The 15155-nt window shown below is 40.2% G+C and overlaps 1 protein-coding gene across 26 annotated transcripts in view; it reads right to left on the bottom strand.

The window, feature by feature from the left end:
* Positions 1–15155, bottom strand: part of GPHN (gephyrin) — a 587889-nt gene that overhangs the window by 430420 nt on the left and 142314 nt on the right. For all 26 annotated transcript variants that reach the window (XM_048851950.2, XM_048851956.2, XM_048851955.2 and 23 more), the window contains one exon: positions 871–949. In XM_048851950.2, the coding sequence (XP_048707907.1) occupies positions 871–949 (79 nt within the window). The remainder of the gene's footprint in view (positions 1–870; positions 950–15155) is intronic.

Below are 15155 nucleotides of genomic sequence, written 5' to 3'. Positions count from 1 at the left end.
AGGACCACATTTTCTTACAACAGGTGATACACTTAGGTGTTTATCTATAGCAATGGGAAAAGCATTTTTAACATTACTTCATGAGGAACCTGGGAAAAGCCATGTTTGACACAATACTAAACATGGCTTCACTTCCTAGTGACAGGGCTTGTAAGGGGGAAATAGGATTTATAGAAACAGACAGACAGTCCTATATTGGACTACTGCTGAGTGGGAGGATGTGTGCATTGTCCTGGTCACTAAACAAGTAAGATTAGAAAGGATGGCCACATAGTTCTTTGGCCTCTTGCCTTAGACTTTCAAAGGTTGTGCCTGTGTTATGGGATGAATAAGGGACTGTAACTGACCTGTTCTCCTAGTATGAAGTGAAGTTGCCAAAAATTTGTTTGGCATAAATAAAAAGTACTGAAAGAAACAGGAGTTTTTAAAAAATCAGCTGGAAGAAAATCAGATCAGATATGAAGAAAACCAAGACTTCCAAAGTAAAGAAAACTCAGAGTAAATTCAAAATCAGGAGATTAAAATCTAGTTATATGTTTTGTGCCTATAAAAAATGAAGAAGAGGACATGGGTACAATGTGTCTTCCTTTACAACAATAACCCTGCTGCTGACAAAGTGTTCCATTTATTATCTGTGCTCTTTGGGAGTTAAATCAATGATGCCATTCCTTTTCCTCTGTCTCCTCAGAGAAAGACACAATGAGGTTCCAGTCACATCTGTCTGTATTATAGACTCAGCACATGGTACACAGACTCCTACAAAAGCAAAGTGTGCTTCATCACATCTAAATCTGTCCCTAATTACAATTACACACACAGGATAGAATAACATAGCTTTTCTATGCTCAGCTGTAGCAGCCAGATACTCACAAAGATGGGTCTTGGACCAGATCTTTAAGGTTTATCCCACTGCGATCTTCAGCAAGGTTCCTAAAACAACTGTCGCTCACTAAAAAAGAGAAACACAAGAAATGAAAATTTGAGAACTGTGTACAGTTTTTGTCAGCCAAGTAATAATATTTGTTTGGTTGGCAGGTTGTTTATTTAAAGGAAAGCTCAGAGCTCATCCATTAAATTACTTTTCAGTGAAGTTTCACCTAATTTAGATATGTTGACTAAAGCACAAAGAGGTCAGAAAACTTGTCATGAGGAGGATCATTAAGTGCCTCAGCCAGGGCCCTCAACACTCCTAAATCCCTTGCTCTCACAAGCCAACCACACAATCTCATCAAACATCACATTAGAGGCACAAATATATACAAATATGAAAAATTATAGTGTAATTGTGTCAATCACACACAATTCAATACTCTAAAGGGTTCAAAATATTGAGAATTGCTATATTTTAACATTTCAAGTTTTCAATAGTTTATAGTATGGTATAAATTGTTTACTTGAATTGAAGTAAACATACAATAATTTAGATGGTATAATTATTAATACAACTTTTAAATTATATTAAAATTGTGTTTAAAACAGTTTCAGTGGAATAATCCACCTAGGAGATTTACCATAATAATTCAAGACACAATGAATTACATAGGCAATTAAGTTTAAAAGAACATTATCCATGTATTTTTGTTTTGTTTTCCAAAAAACATATTTATTGTTTGAACCTGGAGCCCAAAAGCTCCTTGTTGCATAATTCCCTCCTCATATACACACCCTTAGTACTCTTTGCAGCATTGTTATAGTGTAGTACTTTGCATTTGTCCTTACTAAATTTCATCCCATGTATTTCAGACCATTTCTCCAATTTGTCAAGAAAGTATTATTTTGAATTCTAATCCTGTCCTCCAAAATGCTCCCAGCTTGGTATCATCCACAAACTTTATAACTGTACTCTCTGTGCCATTATCTAAATAATTTATGAATATGTTAAACGGAACTGGACATAGGACAGATCCCTGCAGGACCCCACTCAATATGCTCTTCCTGCAGTTGTGCACCCCCCCATAGTAACTTTGTCTAGGCTATATTTCCTTAGTTTGCTTATGAGGGGATCATGTGAGACAGCATCAAAAGCCTTACTAAAGTCAAGATATATCACATCTACTGCTTCCCCACCAAGTGTTGTTACCCTGTCAAAGAAGGATATTAGGTTGGTTTGACATGAGTTGTTCTTGACAAATCCAAGGTGTTACTTATTATCTTCTAGATGCTTACAAACTGATTGATTATTTATTCATTAACTTTCTGGGTACCAAAGTTAAAGTGACTGGTCCATAATTCCCTGGGTTAGCCTTATTCCCCTTTTTATAGATAGGCAGTATATTTGCCCTTTTCCAGTCCACCATGATCTCTTCTGCCCTTTATGAATTCTCAAAGATAATTACGAATGGTTCAGAGATTTCTTCAGTTTCTTACGCACACCTCTACCCTGATATAATGCTGCCCTTGGGAACCAAAAAATCTTACCATGTTACAGGGGAAACTGCATTACATTGAACTTGCTTTGATCCACTGGAGCGCGCAGCCCCGCCCCCCCAGAGCGCTGCTTTACCGCTTTATATCCGAATTCATGTTATATCGGGTCACTTATATCAGGGTAGAGGTGTACTCTAGGTTGTATTTCAGCAGGCCCTGCTTACTTGGAATCATCTAACTTGTCTAAATAATTCTTAGCTTGTTCTTTCCCTGTGTTGGCCTCAGACACTACACCACTTGCACTGATGTTCAGTATGTTAGTCATCCATTCACTGCTAACCTTTTTGGCGAAAACTGAAACAAAAAAGGCATTTAACCTTCAAGCCATTGTTGCATTTCCTGTTATTTCCTGTTATTGTCTTTCCCTACTCTTGAATAATGGGCCTACTCTGTCCTCTCCCTCTTGCTTCTCATGTATTTGTAAAATCTTTTTTTTTTAACTTGAATGCCCTAGCAAGTTTAATCTTGTTTTGTCCCTTGGCCTTTCTAATTTTATCCCTATATGGTTGGAGTTTTTTTTCTAATTCAAAACCAGTTTATTGTGCTAGAAATTATTAAGTGAACTTATATGGTCTGTGTTATGTATGAGGCCAGACTAGATGATCATCACAGTCCTTTCTGTCCTGAAAAAAATCTATAACTCTCATATTGGTCTCTTAGGGCTATTGGTAGCCAATGCAAGTTAGAGCAATCCTCAATGCAGCCAGCCAGCCTAAGATCCTTGTGTCTAGACAGAAAACTCAAATCGCGTTATAACAACACAGTTAGTAGGTTAATTGAAGAGCTTTCAAATGATGTAAAATACCAACTAACTCAAAGTCTGTGTACATGTGAAGAGTTTTCAATTCAGCTTCATATGACAACCAATGTTGGTAATGCAGCACAATTATTAGTTTTTGTTCGTTAGGTTTGGCTGGGGAAAAATTTTAGAAGATTTTAATTTTTGTCAGGAATTACTGGAACAGACAACAGGTCAGGAAATAGTCAAATTATTGGATATTTCATGAAAACTGAATTGCTAAATTTGGAGAAGTGTGGTGCTGTTTGCATGGACAGTGGTGCTGCTATGGTAGGCAATAAGAGTGGTGCTGTTGCAAGAATATGAGCCATAAACCCATGGGTAATTGTAACACACTATATGTTGCATCACCAGGCCCTTGCATCAAAGAAAAGGGACCCCAAATTAAATGATGTGCTAAATGAAGCTGTGACAGTTGTGAATTTTGTAAAGTCCTGGCCTTTGAATTCATGCCTTTTTCCAAAGCTGTGTTTAGAAATGAGTGCAGGACATGACAAATTATTGTTTCATACAGAAGTGTGTTGGCTATCTCACAGCAGAGTGTTGGAAAGAGTTTTTGAGCTCCACAAAGAGCTGCTGGGTTTTCTTTCTGTGCAATCCCAAGATCACCGCAAACTTTTCTGATCTGATATGGATCGTGAAGCTTGCTTACCTCACAGACATTTTTAACTTGTTGAATGCACTAAACCTGTCCACACAAGGGGGCGATACAACCATAGTTGAGGTGAGTGACAAGACTGCAGCTTTTCAGAAGAAAATATAGATTTGGAAAACTAGACTGAGCAGTGGAATCTCAGAGATGTTTCCACTATTGACAGAATTTCTGAATACTAATAGCATCACAACTGACTGCATGAGAGAGAGAATCGTTGCTCAACTTTCAATAATATAAACATGGAGGAATATAACTGAGTTCTGGATCCGTTCTCAACTTTTGCTATGTCATCCTGCCACTGGATTGGAAAAGCAGGATAGGAGCTGCTCGAACTATCCTGTTTCTGCACACTGAAAATTAAAAGCGGCAAAGAGTCCTGTGGCACCTTATAGACTAACAGACATATTGGAGCATAAGCTTTCGTGGGTGAATACCCACTTCGTTGAAGCATGCATCCGACGAATTGGGTATTCACCCATGAAAGCTTATGCTCCAATACGTCTGTTACACTATAAGGTGCCACAGGGCTCTTTGCCACTTTTACAGATCCAGACTAACACGGCTACCCCTCTTATACTGAAAATTAAGTTTCAGAAACAGACACCTTGACAGTTTTGGCCAACTGTTGCACTAAAGTACCCAATTTTAGTTACAGAAGCAATGAAAGTGTCACTACCTTTCCCAATAACACACACACACAAAGCATCATTCTCTGCCATGACAGCTATGAAGACAAAGTTCAGGTCCCGACTGGAAATGAAGAATGATTTACGAGTTTACTTGTCAATCATCACACCAAGAATAGACAGACTGCAGTAAGACATAGGCACACCCATCTCACTGATTATCTATAAGTACTCATACTCTTTTTCTTAAAGCATTACAAATAGAACGTGTTTATATGAAGTAAACATATACTTTTGTCAATCAGTTTCTCATTTGGGGGGTCCATGATTAACATTGCATTTGAAAAGGGGCATGACTACAAAAAAGGTATGAGAACTTTGGCCTTTGTATGAAAAGATTCTTTACTATACAGTATTTTATGATGATTAAATTTTTCTTATAAATTATTTCTTTTTTGTTTTGTTTTTTTAAAATATCAAGTACCTTAGAATTTCCTAAAAAGAATATGATTTATCTTAAGAAAATGTCTTGATCTTCTTTGACCTAGCTGTCTCTATGGTGTTCTTCTGTGAACAGTCCATAGCAGAATTTGATTTCTTTCGCCTTTATATAGAATTTTCCCTTAGAATCACCATTTGTATTATAGTGTTGCCCAGAAGTCCCAATTCAGATTCAGGTCCCATTGTTCTGGGCACTGTTTGCATATACAGTGAGACACAGTCCCTGACCAAATAAGCTTACAATCTGAAGTCCTGATTCAGTAAATGCTTGGGTACATGAGCGGCTCCTCTCTAACTTAAAGATGCATCCTTTTGTAACAAGAAGTAACAGCTTTTGGAACTCAGATCTTAGGCCTAAATAGAGATAGCAGTAGGTTTCTTTTCCAAATTACAAAATGCCTCTTCCAGAAAGGCTACTATTCATCACCAATAGCATTCCTTGTCTAATAGGTATGTCTTTACAAAAGAATAGCCTGGGACAGGACAGTACGGGCAGCTGAGGACTCCTTCACCAGCCTTAAAGGATCAGTATATCCCATTAGAGCAGCTTTAAATGAACTTTGCTGACATATTTGTGTGACCAGTGGATGCCAATCTGTCACCTGAAGGCTGCTTCTACACCAGATCAGCTAACTGCCCCACAGTCAGTTTTGTCAGCCAGAGTTCATGCCCTGCCTATGTTCCCTTTCCTGTGGCATATATAGGAGTCATTATGCAAGCCTTATCCCATAGAGGATTGTCCCACATCCTTCACTGAATGTGGTCCATGGACATTAAAGTCAGCAAAACCTGTTTTGAAAATTGCGCTTAACTACCTGTACAAGCAATCACAGTGCATCTCTTTATGTATGCTCTTAGGATGGGGTCCATGGAGGGATGTAAGAATTACAATGCTGAACATCATGGTACCTAACTTTTAGGCGCCTAGAAAGTCACAGAAACAACACTGCGATCCACAAAGTTTAAGTTAGACACCTAGGCTCCCTAATACTATGAATAAGTAGAGGCAGGCACCTAAGAATGCTATCAACAAAGCCAGCCAGCTGGGTGCTGACTAAACTAGCCAATGGGAGACACTGGGCAGAGGGGTGTGTGCTGGTCAGAGGGATGTGTGCCAAAACCCTCTCTTGGTGACATGTGCATAAATCCAGACTGCGGGGTGGGGTGGGGGGGTGGGGAACGGACGACAGGTTTCAGAGTAACATCCGTGTTAGTCTGTATTTGCAAAAGGAAAAGGAGTAATTGTGGCACCTTAGAGACTAACCAATTTATTTGAGCATAAGCTTTCGTGAGCTACAGCTCATTTCATCGGACGCATACTGTGGAAAGTGTAGAAGATCTTTTTGTACACACAAAGTATGAAAAAATACCTCCCCCTACCCCACTCTCCTGCTGGTAATAGCTTATCTAAAGTGATCACTCTCCTTACAATGTGTATGATAATCAAGGTGGGCCATTTCCAGCACAAATCCAGGGTTTAACAAGAATGTGGGGGGGGGGGGGAGGAAAAAACAAGGGGAAATAGGTTACCTTGCATAATGACTTAGCCACTCCCAGTCTCTATTCAAGCCTAAGTTAATTGTATCCAATTTGCAAATGAATTCCAATTCAACAGTCTCTCGCTGGAGTCTGGATTTGAAGTTTTTTTGTTGTTATATCGCAACTTTCATGTCTGTAATTGCGTGACCAGAGAGATTGATCACTTTAGATAAGCTATTACCAGCAGGAGAGTGGGGTGGGGGGAGGTATTTTTTCATGCTTTGTGTGTATATAAAAAGATCTTCTACACTTTCCACAGTATGCATCCGATGAAGTGAGTTGTAGCTCATGAAAGCTTATGCTCAAATAAATTGGTTAGTCTCTAAGCTCCCTTATAACTTTTAGTCTAATAGACAGGATACTCACCAATCCCACTTGAATCCCCAATTCAAGTTCTCCCTCCTCCTTAGGGGGAGAAGAGATTTGAACAGGGGTCTGACACCTCTCAGGTGCATACCCTAGCCACTGGGCTATGGGATATTCTAATATGGGGTTCCCTCAATTTATCCTATTGAAGTCGTTCCACTTTAAACAACTGAATAATTAAATATAAATTGGGCCACAGAAAGAGTTAGCAAAAAGAAAATGAGTACTTGTGGCACCTTAGAGACGAACAAATTTATTTGAGCATAAGCTTTCGTGAGCTACAGCTCACTTATGCTCAAATAAATTTGTTCGTCTCTAAGGTCCCACAAGTACTCCTTTTCTTTTTGCGAATACAGACTAACATGGCTGCTACTCAGAAAGAGTTAGAATGACTCTAGCGTAATGGCTAGGGCACTCACCTGAGAGATGGCAGATCCCTGGTTAAGATCCCTTCCCCCACTCAGATTGAGGGATGACTTGAATCAGGAGTCTCCCGTATCCTGGCTGAGTACCCTATCCATTAGGCTAAACATTATAAGGGAAGTCCTCCACCTCCCCGCCCTGCATATAACTTAGCTGATCAAATGCCTATCTTTCCCAGTTTGTGAATTGCTCTTTGGGCTTTGGTGGGAGACAGACATCTCCAGATGCCTATCATGAGGCAGTAGTGCACATGCTCATGCAGGAGACTGGAAACTCAGCTCCTAGAGTGAGGCTGCAGTGCACACGTCTATAGAGAAAAAAAACAACAATAAAAAAACATCCTTAGGCACCAAGTGAGTTTAAGTGCCTACCAGGTTAGGCAGCAGCTGAGTGGGGGTTTAGTGGATCACAGTGGAGCCTAAAAACAGGACATAGGTGCTAAAGTACTTTTGTGGATCCCACCCTGACGGACTTAATCCGAGAAATGTAGGGCTGGAAGGGCTCTCAAGAGGTCATCAAGTTCAGCCCTCTGCACTGAGACAGGACCAAATATTCCTGGACCATTCCTGACAGGTGTTTGTCCAACTGCTCTTAAAAACCTGAAAATGTGCATGATCGGCATGCAATTTTCAAATGTTCAGAATGGTTAAAAAACAACAATTATTTTCAAACAAATGCTCTAATTATTTACTTTTGCTAGCGGCCTGTCTAAAAATGTTTGGCTCACATTTTTCAAATGGGAAAAAGCAATTTATTTTAATCTCACGCTACTAAAAATTGCTGTGTGAAAACATGGAATTAAAGTGGAAACTTTTGCATCTTGAGGATACCAAACACCTGTCATAACAGAATTTGTCATATCATCTCAAAATATATTAACTAAATAGGCACTGTCTGTAATATCTGACGAAAAACATTTCATACCATAACGCAGCCAATTCAGAAAAACAGTTTAGTAACAGAAAGGTGTGATAGCTATAGTAATTAATCAGGCATGTTATAAAAGCTGTTTAGGTGTGCACACAGTCAATTATAGAAGACATAGTACTATCTTGACTTCTTCCAAGTGTTTACATATTCTGACATGGAAGCTATAGGAAACAAGACCAACTAAGGATCAAGCAACAAAGATAAATGTTCATAAATGTTAATGGATTTTTTCAACTGAAAAGAAATAATGTTTAAAATTCAAATAATACAATACAGTGCTATTAATAGGACAATATTGTGATATTAAGTCAAAATATTATAGTTTCTATTCAGATATTCACTTCATCTTGACTATCAGAACATGTACAGTGAGCAGCAGTAATTCCAGGAAATTGAAAGCCTATGGGGAATTTTCTTAGGGAGTTTTCATTTGCCCATAGCTGGCAACAGGCCACTGGGCATGGTTTTCTTCCAGAATTAGCATTTTCAAGTCCATACTGATCTTAGAAGCACTACTGTCTTTGCCAAATTGAGCAGAAATTTAGTACTCATTTTTCATTTCATCTTTGAAAAGTTTGTCATGTGAGAGATCTAGAGCCTAAAGTTTGTGCAAGAAGGTGGAACAAAGACTAGCATAATCTCGCATTGCTGGAGTTTTGTAAATAACTGATCCATAGTGCAACCTCTAAAGAGATCAAGTATTAGCAATACCTCATTTTCCTCAGGAATGTACTGTTTAATATTTATAGAAGAAAAATACTCGTACTCCATAGAACCATAGTTTTAATGTCAAAAGCAACACTATGATCTTCTAGTCTGACTTCCTACAAAACAGAGCACAGAATTTCATCCAGTAATTTTTGTAATTGAGGGGAAATTTTCATCCCTAAATATAATTGAAAAATAAATCAACACAACTATTTTACCCAAACGGTTTGTGTTATTTAAAAGTCTGATGGACCTACACAAAGTAAGGAAGAGAAATCACTGTTCTGCCTCTGTAAACTACCTGAGGACCAAATTAGCTCCCAGCAAGTGTGCAGGGAAGGATGAGGGGCACTTGTCATTTAACATTAACCCAATAACTTCCACTTGGTTAGTCTTGTTTATTTTCATTGATCATTCTGAACACATGATATTGAGAAGAGGTTTGTTTTAATATTTTTTTCAATGAACTTTGAGCTGAAAATAGCATTCAGATTCAAAAACTTCATCCTCAGCAATGGAAATTTTGGTTCCCTTCCTTTTAGATTAGTGCATTTGTATTAAAAATATCTAACCCCATTGTATAGAAAGAAATATACTGTACTATCAATAGCTCTACTGACAGTGAGCCTTGCTCAAATCAAGAGCCTCAATAAGAACTCAGATACTAACAGTTCTTTAAGATCACAAATTGCACATGATTTTCTTCAATTCAAAATATACCTCCCCCATAAATATTACTGGATATCACCTTTACTGGGAGAAGTGTGCAGTGAGTGGCATTTGGGGGCTAATTAGTGAGGTTAGGAGTAATCTTGTAGCTTGTTTAGGATGGTTCAGTTTAAATTTGCTAACAATAAATACATTAATGTTTCATAGCACAACATAACCCATCTCAAACCTAAGTTCAGCTGAATATTTATGGCCTGACTTTCAAAGATCCTGAGTACCCTTATGCCACTGAAGTCAATGAGAACTGAAGGTGTTCAACAACTTTGAAAAATTAGTGTATTCCCTTCTGTATTTTTTCTTGGTAATGGAGATGGAGGGAGTAGTAGATTATAGTTTATTTACAGAAGACTCAACTACTTAAACAGAAATGGCAGATGTATAAGAAAAATTACTGAGATCCACATCTTCTACAAATGAACTTCCTGATTTAAGCTAATGCAATCACTTCAGAAGAGACATTTCTGAACAGCAACAAGGTGATTGAAATAAACTCATCTCAAACACCAGCCTCTCCTCCTCCTCCACCCAGTGCGAGTGTTTCTGTGTTGCTACTGACATTTCAGTGTCAGATCAGGGTATGCGTGCTACCGTAAGGAGAGTAGACAGTACTACCTGTGGGTCATCAAACCCACTGCCTTATGGGTAGCCCAGGAGGATGTAAGGCTAAGGCAGCAACCCCTGACAGAAAAGCCCCACTTGCCTTGTGGGTGAGTTCGGGAGAATGTAAGGCTATGAGAGTAAACTCAGACAGAAAATCTGGAACGGAGCCCCAAAGGCGGTCAGATACTAAGATCTTAGTATCTTTCCAGCAACTCTTGCAGCGGATCAAGTACCAGATGTATTGGTTCTTCCTCTCTTCTGGATTTTACCAGTGACACCGAGAGGGGGGTCCTGATGCATGGGTAACTCAGGGCCTCCATATCATCTGCCCAGGCTTGTGCCCTGAAGAGGTACTCCAGCTTCACCTCGACAAGACATAGGAGGCAGCAGTCACCAGTTCTAAGCTCTTACTCAATTGGTGTAGAGTTGGGCACTGGGGGCTGTCTCCCACAGTGGGATAGATCACATCTCACTGGACAACCATCGCCCGCCATAAAACTGGGCAGCCCCCAGATAATAGAGTGTTGTCCCGCCATGGATTGCCTGCTTCAATGGGCGCTCAGAGCTTGGAGTTTTATAACTTGACAAGCGGACTGTAACCAATGCACCAGGCAAATCAAGTAAAAGAAAGAAAACACCCTTAAAGACAGGGTGCTGGAACGTTTGCACCGTGACAACCGGATTATCTGAGGACCTTCAAGAAATCAACGATGCATGTAAAACTGCTGTGATCAATAACAAGCTGAAATGACTCAATGTGGACATGCATCCCTCCAAGAAACACAGCTAGCATCAAGTGGATCTCTCAGGGGAAAAGACTACACATTTTTCTGGCAGGGAAAAAGCACTGAAGAAACGTGAGAGCACCGAATGAGATTTGCCATCAAGAACTCACTTCTGGGGATGATTGAGCCACCTATAAATGGATCTGAGAGAATTTTGGCACTACACTTGTTCACATCTGATTGCCCAATCAACCTTGTGAGTGTGTATGTCCCAACACTCTCCTCATCTTGTGACATCAAGGGCCAGTTCTATGACCAGCTGAACACCACCATCAGCAGGATTCCGAAACACGAATATGTTTTCCTGCTAGGAGACATCAATGAAAGGGTGGAAACTCATCATGAAGCATGGAACAAGTATCTTAGTCAATACGGAACTGGTAAGATGAATGGAAGCCATCAGAAACTGCTAGAACTTTGTTCCTATTACGACCTCTGTGTAACAAACTCATTCTTCCAGATAAAGCCGCAATGCAAAGTGTCTTGGAAACATCCCAGATCTGACCACTGGCATCAACTGGATCTTATCATCACAAGGCATACCAACCTTAACACTGTTCTCATTACCTGCAGCTATCAAAGTGAGACATAGATCACTCTCTGGTATGCAGCAAGGTCAGACTTAAACCAAAGAAAATACACAGATCTAAAGTAAAAGGATGTGATTAACATCAGTGCCTTTGCAAACCAAGAAAAGTCACAGCAGTACAAGAACATACTACAACAAGCCCTTGACTCCAGTAATTGTGCCACAAGCGCCCAGCTGAAGTGGGAGCAACTGAAGAACACAAGCTATGACACAGCTGTCTGTCTTTGGGGAGAAGGAAAACAAGACCAACAACTGGTTTGACACATATCCCAGTATGTTGACACCAGTCAGAGACCAAATGCACAGCCCAAACCAACTACAAGAGAAACCCAAATGAAAAAACCTTACAAGCATTGAGAGTGGCAAAAACCAAGATACAACAAACTGCTCGACACTGTGCCAATGACTATTGGCTGCACTTATGCGAAAGCATACAAGTAGCAGCTGATGCAGGCAACATCAGAATCATGCATGACATGATCAAGAAAGCTTTGAGTCCAATTTCAAAGAAGACAGCCCCACTGAAATCAACAACAGGGAAAACAGTCAACAACTGCACCAAGCAGATGGATCACTGGGTAGAACACTACTCTAAGCTTTACTGTCCTGAAAATATTGTTACAGGCGCAGCAATCAACGCCATCGAAAGCCTGCCTGTTATGAACTAACTCAACAATGAACCAACTGTCAAGGAGCTTAGCCTTGCCAGAGATGGCCTCCCTAGTGGAAGGGCCCCCAGAAAAGGCTGCATAGCGTCAGAGATCATAACATGTGGAAAACCTATTCTACTGCAACATCTTCATGAGTTGCTCTGCCTGTGCTGGAAAGAAGGTGAAGTACCACAAAAAATGAGAGATGGCAACATCAGCACTCTCTATAAAAACAAGGGTGACAGGAGAGACTGTAACAACTATCATGGCATTTCCCTTCTTAGCATTATGGGAAAAGCCTTGCCTGAGTTGTCCTTACCAGGCTTCAGACCCTTGCAGACAGAATCTATCCTGAATCACAGTGCGGCTTCAGAGCTCAAAGGTCTACTATCGACATTATCTTCTCAATGAGACAACTACAAGACAAATGTAGAGAACAAAAAAAGCCCCTTTACATAGCCTTCATCAATCTCACACAGGCTTTTGACCTTGTCAGTAGAAGTGTACTATTTGCGCTTCTAGAAAAGATTGGCTGTCCCCACAAGCTCTTAAGCATGATTCGATCCTTCCATGAAAACATGTACAGCACAGTTTAATACAACGGCACAGTCTCTGAGGCTTTCCAGATTTGTCGCCAAGTTAAAAACGGCTGTGTACTTGCCCTATATTTGGGATCTTCTTCTCCTTGCTACTGAAACAAGCTTTTGGTTCCTGAACTGAGGGAATCTACTTGCATATAAGACCTGATGGAAAACTGTTCTGAGTCTTGCAAGACTCAGATCTAAAACCAAGACTCAGGAAGCCCTTATCCAATGCCTCCTCTTTGCTGATGACACATCAGTGATAACTCACACAGAAGCTCATCTCCAAAACCTTAGGGACTGTTTTTCCAAAGCCTGTCTGTATTCATTTTCTGAATATCATGCATACCTCTGTTTATGTGATTGTTGTGTTTCAGTATGGTGGGGACACAGATAAAGTGTCTGCAGGGTAGCAGAATGAAAACTTTGTTCTGAAGGGACTGCTTTGAGTCACTGCATTAACCTATTAGACATAGCTCCCAAAAGGAAGTCTCTTGCAGGTGCCAAACCCAACTGGACCTGCTGAGGAAATATTGTTGGTAAAGAGGGATACTGTAGACCAAGAATCCAGGTCTGTCAGTGCGAGAATCACAAGATTCCAGTAGGGTTGCCAACTTTCTAATCACACAAAACTGAACACCCTTGCCCCGCCCCTTCTCTGAGCCCCCGCCCCTTCTCTGAGGCCCTGCCCCCCGCTCACTCCATCCCCCCACTCTGTTGCTTGCTCTCCCCGACCCTCACTCACTTGCTCGTTTTTTCCGGGCTAGGGCAGGGATATAGGAGGGGCTGAGGGCCCCAACTAGGGGTGTGGGCTCTAGCATGAAGCCAGAAATCAGGGGTTCAGGGTGCGGGAGGGAGCTCAGGGCTGAGGGGTTGCATAGTACAGGCTCCATGAGGGAGTTTGGGTGTGGGAGGGGACTCAAGGCTGGGGCACAGGGTTGGGAGGGAATGTGGGCTCCAGGAGGGAATTTGGGTGCAGGAGGGGCTCAGGGCTGCCAGCCCCACCAACCAGACTTAACAGCCAGCATTGCTGACCAGAGACACCAGGGCCCCTTTTGTTCGGGTCAAAAATTGGACATCTGGCAACCCTATATTCCATCCTGAGAGGAGTGAAGGCCCAGGGCCTGTCACTGCTAAGAGTAAATTTGGAAAGACTGAAGAGAGTTCAGAGGTGCAGCTTACCCTGTAACTATGACAGTTTCATTCATGATTCTGCTTCTAGAGCTATAAGTTAGAGAAATAAAACTGAGGGACTCTATTCTGTACAAAATTAAGATTATCCATTATTACAGAGGAGCCCTCAGGTCATCATACAGATTTTGTACAAAACACTTAAGAACAAAAATAACTTATGAAATAACTTTTATTGAAATTTAGATATCTCCCTCAGTGTAACCTGAAAATGGAAAAAAAAACAACAGTTATCATGAGACAGATGCAAAATAGATAGCTGCCCAATGAGAGACAACTTTTAGATGCAAAAGTCTCAAAAAATTCTGAATGTTCACACAGTTTTATTTACCACACAATCCCCTAAATGCTGTTGAATGTAATTAGAAAGAGATAGTCTGCAGATTCTGAAACTCTTAAAAAATATTCCCAGACTGCTTACATTCTCAAACATTAATTAAATGAGACATTTATCCTTTGTATTCACTGACCCCAGAGATTACAACTGTTTCTAATGATGTATGTCAAACCTTATAATGTTTATGTGGCCCAGGGCCACTGAACTTATTTGGTATTTCAAAACTCATATTCATATAATGCATAACTCTCATTTGTGCTTCAATTCAACTGTACTATCCTCTTAATAGTGGTCAGGCTAGAGTTTGAAAAGATAATTCAAGGCTATGAAGAACATCCAAACCTTAAAGAGATTTAATAGTAATGATACTTATAATAGGTTGCATGCTACTGTAAATTCCCAATGCTTTGAAGCTAATCATATTAAATCCTCTAAGAGATACATTCTTATTGGACACTGTCAGTTTTAAAGAAATATTCATTATTCTTATTTCAACACATATTTCCATTAAAAAGTCTCCTTTGTTACAGATACCTGGAGACCTAAAAGAGAAAGGTTGAGCATCACTCAAGCATTCCCTAAGTTATCAATATAACAGATCAATACATTTGTTTTTAAATGAGTAATTCACCACTCACCAGGAAAACTCGTCATAAGGAGATCTTATACATTTCTCCCCATTCTGCCTCACAACACACACACAGGGCAAACATGCATTT

The sequence above is a fragment of the Caretta caretta genome, chromosome 6 (assembly GCF_965140235.1).
Source record: "Caretta caretta isolate rCarCar2 chromosome 6, rCarCar1.hap1, whole genome shotgun sequence".
In the NCBI taxonomy this organism is placed as follows: Eukaryota; Metazoa; Chordata; order Testudines; family Cheloniidae; genus Caretta; species Caretta caretta.
Note: the sequence above shows the minus strand (reverse complement) of the source record. Positions and strands in the feature narration are given on the sequence as shown.